Raw genomic sequence first — 8296 nt, forward strand, 5'->3', positions numbered from 1 at the left:
GAGCCAGGTCCCCGAGGACAAAGACGGCCGGAACAGTGGGATCCACTGACGCTGCCCAGCGCTGCCCCAACGAGCTCGGGGCCTGTGGCGCGAACAAACTTTCCTGCAGCGGAGGGGCGGGGTGGGGGGGCCGGGCTGGAGGCTTCTCCCCCGAGCTTCTGCTCTCCTCCACCTGCCAGCTTTCAACCTCCGCCCAGCCTTCGCCCACCCCTGTTTCCTCCCCTCCCCCGCGCGCCTCTATTCAGTTAGACTCCTCATCTCTCTCCTCTCCCCTCCTCCTTCTCCCTCTAGCCTTTCTCCCCCACTTTTCTCCTGTAGTTTCTCCTGTCTCTTCTTTTGTATTCTCTCCTCCCTCGCTGCCCGGTGCTTCTCTCCTCCTCCGGGCCGCAGAGGAGGAGGTAAACGCGCTGCGCCCGGGGCCTGCGCGGCACAGTGGGAGGCGTTTCTGCTACTTCTCCCGGGTAATTTGGTGAGATTGTACGTGCGCGCGCGCGTGAGTTTAAGGCGAAAACGGTAGGATCCTGCGCCAGGCAGAGAGGGTCAGGGTCTTTGACTTTCCTCACCAGCTGCACAAACCTCCCGGAACAAGTGTGAGTGTGGTGGGTGCGCGCGCGCGCACGGGCTGGCTGCGCTTGGCAGGCTTGGTGGCCCGGGGCCCCAGGGCTCGGGGGCCCGCCTGGCAGCCCGGGATTACCGTGACGTCACATTGAGCCTCTGGCCACCTTGGACTGGGGCACCTCGGGAGCTGCACGGCCCCGCGCCGCGCCTCACCTTGCCTCGCCACCGCGCGCTTTTGGGAACCCGCATCCTCTCCCTTCCCCTGCCCATCCATGGGCCCTTCTGTCTTCCGGACCACGCGGGCCGGAGGGGAGCCTTCTGGAGCGCAGGGCTCGGCAGCCGGGCTGCCTTCGGCTCTGCCTCCAGTCGCGCCAAGCGGGCGGAGGACCCGGCGCTGGGCACCGGCAACCGTGTAAGGAACCGAGGCCGCGGACGGCTGGAGGCGCAGAACCGCGAGGCAGAGGCGGGAACTCGCAAGAGAAGAGGGAGGTGGGTCACGGACAGCCACCATGTCCTTCCCGCACTTTGGACACCCTTATGGCAGCGCTTCCCAGGTAAGAGCCGCCCCCTTGGGGGATGGGGGCGGGCTGGAAGGAGGGAGCGCCTAGCGCAGGAGCCCGCTCGTAAACGCCCCCCTCTCACACGAGTCCCCGGGGAAGTCAGAGAGCGGGCACCTGGGTAATGCACCACCGACCCCTCTGGCAGCCCCAATCCCTGGCTGAGAACGTTCAACTCCCCCAGCGTAAGCTGGAAAATCGTGGGACCCGAAACTTGGGCACTCTGGCCACGAGCTCCGTGAGGATCCCGGGAATCTTACAGAGAGGCCTCCTTATTGTACAGATATCCGAGGTGGCCAGGAGAGTCTCAGACTTCCAGTCCAGAGCCCTGTCCATCTCACTGTTTTTCTGGGCTTGTTCGTTTGTTGTCCTCTGTTCTTTTTCTTCCCTTTCCATGGGCAGGTCCAAGCGCTCTGCTTCTGGTTCCTTCGATTTTTCCAGACCTGGGTGGGTACTGTACAGTGACAGGGTTTCCTGGGGAAATTCTGGAGAGCCCACCCCTGTTCAGTTTCTCCGCAGAGTGCCAGAGGACTAGTCCCACTTGACCTCTGCCCCGCTTTGTGATCTAGGATAAGCCTCCGACTCTCTCTAGCCCTCACTCCCTATCTATAAAATGGGAGCAGGAGTGAGACGTGGTCTCTAAGCCTACCTTCAAGTTCGGCCTTTGTAGGATCCTGTGACTCCGGGGAGGGAGGGCTCGCGAGGGAACTGGCCGAGGTTGGCTTCTGTGATTTGGGTTTTAGAACCTTCCCATGACCCGGAGCCCCTGGAACTCTGGAGCTTAGCAAAGGTTTAGGGGTATTTATAAAGGCAGTTTGGGTAAATTGCGTCTACGGACAATTCCTGTCCCAGTCCTCAGCAGAACGCTCAGCACAGCACAAGGTGGCATTTAGTTTATATCGAATGAAGGAACGATCTGGCAGTTCCGCCGCTGGCTCCCGCCAGCCCGAGGCGCCGGTCTCTGACCTCCGGTGCCCCCTCTCTCGCCCCCGTAGTTTCTGGTGTCTGCAAGTTCCAACGCCACTTGCTGCGAATCCGCCCAGCGTTCGGTCCCAGATGTGGCCTCAGGCTCCACCCCGGCGGCCGCGCTCTGCTTCGCACCCTACGACAGTCGGCTGCTGGGCAGCGCGAGGCCCGAGCTGGGCGCGGCCTTGGGCATCTATGGAGCTCCCTACTCGGCCGCTGCAGCTGCCCAGAGCTACGCAGGCTACCTGCCCTACAGCCCGGAGCCGCCCACGCTGTACGGGGCGCTGGTGAGTAGCTGGGGTGGAGCCTGGGTCTGTGCGTCAAAACCTACCCTCCTGGGGGCAGGAGCGGCAGGGGCGAAATCCAGTGTGATGTCTCCATCTAGGAAGGACTCACAACTCCGAGGAAAGGAAAAGGTTAGGACTGTATATAAAGAAAAAAAACATCTTTACAGTTTACAGGAGTCCGTCCTGTACCTCTATTAACTGCGTGAGGTAAACAAGTCATCACTAGGCTCAGGGTACACATGAGGAAACTGAGGTGCAGAAGGGCCCGAATAACCTTACCCAAAGTCACAGAGATAGAAAGGGTCAGGGAATAGCTCTGGAAGGGCAGTAAAGAAAGTTCCCCAGCTGGTGGGAGGGGGGAGGGGCTGGGGGGGACAAGTAGTAACAGTAATCTTAACAGCTAATATTTAACTATCGCTTATTCTGCACCAGGAACTCTGTCAAGCGTTCTTCTTCAATAACCTCTAGGCATTATTGTTATCCCATTTTACCAAGGGGAAACTGAGGCATAGAGGGGTTAAACAACTGTGCCCAAGATCACACAGCCAATGCGAGTGGTGGTACTGCAATTGGAACCAGACTTGACTCCAGAGTTCACACCCTCAGCAACTCCCCACCCCTCTTCCTCCCCAGATGTAGTTCTGAATTCTTCCTTCCTCCCCCACCAGAATCCACAGTATGAATTTAAGGAGGCTGCAGGGAACTTTACACCCGGCCTGGCACAACCAGCAGCCTATTATCCCTATGAGCAGAGCCTGGGGCAGTACCAGTATGACCGGTAAGGCATGGGGCATTGGCGGCTGGCATCTCAAGTCCTTTTCCCCCTTCCTGGCCGAGGTAGGACCAATCCACAGAGCATGGGGGGCTGTGTGCTAGGATGGGGAGCAGAACCTCACTTCCAGGACGTAAACAGTCTCCTGACTGCAGCCCCAGGTTCCTCACCCCAGAACTGTGAGTCATGTTCTCCCCCAGGTATGGATCGGTGGAGATGGGTGGCGCTGGGCGCAGAAAGAACGCCACCCGGGAGACCACTAGCACACTCAAGGCCTGGCTCAACGAGCACCGCAAGAACCCCTACCCCACCAAGGGCGAGAAGATCATGCTGGCCATCATCACCAAGATGACCCTCACCCAGGTGTCCACCTGGTTCGCCAACGCGCGCCGGCGCCTCAAGAAGGAGAACAAGATGACTTGGGCGCCCAAGAACAAAGGCGGGGAGGAGAGGAAGGAGGAGGGTGGAGCAGAGGAATTGCTGGGCTGCCTAAATGGTGACACCAAAGGTACCGAATGTTCACTGCCCCAACCTGCATGGGTTTCCAGCCATCAAGCAGTTTAATTGGCTTTTCACAACCACCCCGTGGGGTAGCTTTTAGGAAGGCACCCCCTTGCTTACCCTTGCATATGCAACCCCTGCATGCCTCAGGGCCTTTGCCTGTGTGGTTCCCTCTACCTGGAATTCCCTACAGAGCCGGCTTCTTCTCGACTTGAAAGTGCCACCTCTGAAAAGCCTTCCCTGGCCACCCACGCCAACTAGCTTCCCAAGTTATTCTCTATCACGTCAGCCTACTTTATGTGCCATACTTAGCCCCTCAGGGATGTCAACTCCCCTAGAAAGTGTCTTATCCACTGCTGTATTCTCTAAGTTCCTAATACCTAAATGCCTAAATGATGTCTGGAGCATAGTTGGTACTCAGTAAATATTTTCTCAATTAAGTAATACACACCAGCCACCTGTGGGTGTTGGAATTGGGTAAAAACTTTCCCTTGCTTTTTTAAGGCTGAGGAACTGAGATCCAGGTCTTAGGCAGCGAAAAGTGGACATTTCCTTGGGGTATCGGAGGGGAGGAGTCTTCCAAAGGGTGGGGACAGGTCTAGGGGCGGGAATTCTTTTCCTGCTGCGCAGCCGGCAGCCCAGGGGCAAATGTAGGAGGCGGTGTGGCCATCCTGGTGAATTACACCGAGAATGCCCTGAGTGCAGAGCGCGTTTGCTAAAAGCTTCTCAGGGATGGGCACTCCCGAGGATTTCCCTTGGGGCCTAGGGCTTTTCTCACTCGCTCCTGATTTCCCGCAGACGTTTCAGCTAGCCAGGAGGCTCGGGGGCTGAGTGACCTGGAAGACCTGGAGGAAGAAGAGGAAGAGGAGGCGGATGAAGAGGAGGCAGTGGCCACAGCTACGGACAGGCTGGCTGAGCTCCATCGAGACACTCAGTCGCTGCCGGCGGTACAGTGTGCCGCAACTCGAGAGGCCCGGCCGGAGCGCAAGGAGTGCAGTCTGGCGGCGCCCCGCTTCTCGTTCACTGAGCCCCCCAGGTCGGGAGAAACCGACTTCCTGCGGGCCGAGCCAGGAGGCCCCACTTTGACCATGCACTACCCGCGCAGCGAGAGACCGCGCATCTGGTCTCTGGCGCACACTGCGGCAGCCAGCGGCGTCGAAGGTGCACCCCCAAACCTGTCCAGGCCACGAAGTCCTGAGTGCCATCTGATTCCTGGACAGCCTCCAGGCCCCGGCGCGCGACCCGCGGTCCCCAGAGACTCCGCGTGCGAAGAGTCTTCCCGAGTAGCCAAAGCCTTTGGAAACCCCTCGTTTGCCCAACAGGGCCTGCCTCTGGACTGTGCGCCATGCCCGCGGCGGAGGGCGCCGGCAGTGCAGTGCCAGTACCAGTCGGGAGCAGAAGGTAGTGGGCCCCCAACGGCGCTGGGAGTGTCTGTCCAAAAGACACCTTCCCCCGACACATCCATCCATCCACCCACCCCACCCCCGGGTGCCCATCCGCTGCACACTCTCTCTGCCTCTCCAGCATGCCCAGGTTCAGACCTAGTGCAAGATTGTCTCACAGCACTCCTTGAAACAGAAGCTTAGAGTAAAAGTTCTAGTTACCAAATCTTAAAACCAAATAATAGTACTCAGCTCAGAATGAGACAGTAACTTGCCTAGAAAACCCTTAGAAAGTCATTGAAGAGATGGACAGCTAATATCTCTCCAACGTTCAGCCAATGTGCCAGGTGGGCACCACCATGACCCTCTCCAGCACAGCCACCCTTGTCCCCTGCCTGCCCCTTGGAGGAAGCCAGCTGGCTCCTGCTGTTCCGTTGCCAAGACTTTGCCAGGGCTAGGCACGTACCAGGGCTTTCCCGGAAGTCTGAGGGGAAGGGCCAGTGCTTAAGTTCAGCTTGCAGCCCTCTGTGCCGCCCACTAAATCCCTAGGGGCGTCGCTCAGGTGGGTGCTGTCCCTGGAAAGCCCCGCGGCCCCCACCAAAAGCTCACCCCCAAGCAGGGCAGGACTGCCAATCAGTGTCTCCTGCCCCTGGCTGGTTCTCTGGCTGTGTTTGGTGGAAGGGAATTTCACCCCACAAAGGGACATTCCCGAAGCATTTGGCAGCCTCCAGCAACTACTGTCAGATTCTGCTCTTTGAAGTAATTTCTCTCAGAATTAGCTACTGGCTTAGAAAATTGGGTTACACTGTTATTTGAATTTACACATAACGGGGTCCAAATGCTACCTCTGGCAAGCAAATTGCCCCTAGACCTTTGATTCCTTTTGGATGAGACACCACTGACCTCAGATTTCCTAGGAATCACCACCAAGTGGCCCTCCGGTTTTAATCAACCTTTCCTCTCTCAGCAGGTTAGCGCAATGGCTGCGATTTGCAGAAGAATCTTGGAAATAAGCCCTACTTTTTGGAACTCACCTCCACACTAAGAAGCTGAGAGACCTCCCCAGGGTCTGGGGCTCTCACTTTGCCTAAGAGACAGACACACAGAAACCCTCCTACCGGCCCTCCTCCCACGCAGAGCTGGGAGTGGCTGGCAGATGTGCATTTTGTCAGATCCCACGGAGGAGGCGGCAGGGCACCTTGGGGAAGGTCAAGGGGGAAGGCTTGGCGAGTCTGCACCGTGCACGGACTCAGTATCCAAGTCTCCCTCTCCCCTCTGGATTCAGGGTCTGAAGCCACTCCCGCTCCTGCTCACTCCCATCACCCTCACTTTGTAACTTCAATGCTGACTTGGCCCCTAAGGACCACGTGGGTCTTCTCCCCCTCCCCACTCCTTGTGTGCTTCAAAATAATCCAACCGAACCCAAGCTGTGTGGCCTCTTTGCGACAGGGGAGCCTGATAAGGTCGGGGTGGAGGGGAGAATGAAATGTGGTTCTGGGGACAGGATGCAGATTTCAGTCCCTTTCAGAGCTGGGAGAGAAACTGACAAGGGAATGGTCAAGGCCACGGCGCCTGCGGCTTAGCCCACCGAACTGCGGCCCCAGCCAACTCGCAGAGCCCGGCAGACGCCCGGCCGATTCCTGGGAGTTAGGGAGGGGGGCGGCCACTGGGGGCGGGGAAGAGGCGGCGTGGAGCCGTCAGGATATTTGTGTGGAAGCTGCATTTGTTTCCGGGTTCGTACTTGGGCTTTAAGTTTGCTGGGAGGAGGGGCGATGGGGATCCTCTTGTCCGTCCCTGGGCGCACCGCTGGGACCCCCGCGCTCCTCCCCTCTGCCCCAGCGGCCAAGTGTGACAGCTTGCCGGGTCGATGAGAGGCGAGAGAGGGCATTCTTTCCATTTAATCTAGTGCCAGCAAACACTTCCGGTACAGGCCAACCAATGGGAGCTGACGGGCGAGGAAGGGGGCTTTGTCCCCCTGGCTAGCAGCGTCTGGAGTAGGGCTGGGGAGTGCGGGGGCGGAGATGAGACATTTAAAGATGCCGCTGCCAGCCCTGAGTTCGTGTCCTCGACGCGGTGGCTTCGGCTTTAGGCAGCGAGTGCGTTCGCCGCTGCACACGAGGAGAGACGGAGGCGAACCCGGGACAGCGCCCTAGTGGGGAGGTCCGGGCAGCTGATGCGGAAAGATGCGGGAAGGCGGGAAGGGAGGGCAGCTGGGGTGTGCGCCTAGGGGCTGGATCCTCGGGAAGCTGTGTCTCCACTGCTGGGCTCCAGCCCGGCCGGAGGTGACTGAGTGACAGCCTTCCAGACCAGCGCCCTGCCAGCTGACGGGCCGCTGAAGTCTGGGACGGGAAGGATCCTCATCCTTGGGAGGAGATTTTAAGAACCTTGAAGGCTGCAGAGAGGAAAAGAGGGGGTTAAAAAAAAAACGAAGGGAACAGGCCACCTCCCCCTACCCCACCCTGCCTTCTTTTCTATAGAATAGTCAGAGATAATGAATTACAAAAGCACAAACCCCTTCCTCAGATGAGGAAACTGAGGCCAGATGGGAGGGCAGGGACTGGCTCAAGGTGGTGAAGAGGGACCCAGCTCTCCATTGAGGGTTCAAGGCCCCTTTTAGCTCCTGCCCCTCTCCCTAGCTTCCTGCTGGGAAACCACCTCTCTGCTTTCGTTTTGCTTCTGGGCGACAGCTGCTCCCACCCCCAGCCTCCCCAGGGACACTCCAGTCGCCCTCACTGACCTGCGGCTTAGGGTCCGGGAAATTAAACTGCGAAAAGATAAACATTATTTCCAGTCGGCTTTGTGGGATTAACGCTTGTAATAAAGCGCATTAGCTAGAGGTTTCTTTCAAGGCGCTCTCGACCCCAGCCCCTCCTAGGGGGCCAGGTAAACCCCCTCGGGGGGCTGCTGAGGCTGCGGAAGCTTGTTCCTCGGGCCTCCAGTTGGGAGCGGGGCTCCTGCTAACCATTTAGTGGAGAGGAGAGGGGCCCTTAGCATCACATCGAGTCAGATTTCCAGATGGGAAAGTGAAGGCCAGAGGGAAGGGACCCACCTAAGCCCGAGGTCATGTGGGCCTAGAATGCAGAGAGTGGAGGATGGTAGTGGGCGGAGGGTTTACCTGCACCCTGCCTCCAGCCATTCAGCCTTTATAGGACACTGAGCCTTGCAAAAGGAGGCCCAGCTATCAAGCAGGACCTCTAGAGGTGGTCTCTCACTCTTGTCTAGGAGGTCCAGCCTCTCCCCCACCACAGCCCAGAGCAGGAGCCTGCGGCCCAG

At 58.5% G+C, this 8296-nt stretch overlaps 1 protein-coding gene across 1 annotated transcript; it reads left to right on the top strand.

The window, feature by feature from the left end:
- Positions 1-530: 530 nt before the first annotated feature.
- Positions 531-6438, top strand: IRX6 (iroquois homeobox 6). Its single transcript, XM_032614001.1, has 6 exons — positions 531-1112; positions 2111-2368; positions 3037-3146; positions 3341-3648; positions 4440-5042; positions 5991-6438. The coding sequence occupies exons 1-6, from the start codon at positions 1068-1070 to the stop codon at positions 5996-5998; spliced, it is 1332 nt and encodes a 443-aa protein (XP_032469892.1). The 5' UTR covers positions 531-1067; the 3' UTR covers positions 5999-6438.
- The last annotated feature ends 1858 nt before the right edge of the window (positions 6439-8296 follow it).

This window comes from Phocoena sinus, chromosome 19 (genome assembly GCF_008692025.1).
Source record: "Phocoena sinus isolate mPhoSin1 chromosome 19, mPhoSin1.pri, whole genome shotgun sequence".
NCBI classification, from domain to species: domain Eukaryota; kingdom Metazoa; phylum Chordata; class Mammalia; order Artiodactyla; family Phocoenidae; genus Phocoena; species Phocoena sinus.

Coding starts and splice junctions, on each gene's coding strand:
- IRX6 (XM_032614001.1), top strand. CDS start 1,068: ATGTCCTTCCCGCACTTTGGACACCCTTATGGCAGCGCTTCCCAG. Junction 2,369..3,036: donor CCACGCTGTACGGGGCGCTG/GTGAGTAGCTGG, acceptor CTCCCCCACCAG/AATCCACAGTATGAATTTAA. Junction 3,147..3,340: donor GGGCAGTACCAGTATGACCG/GTAAGGCATGGG, acceptor GTTCTCCCCCAG/GTATGGATCGGTGGAGATGG.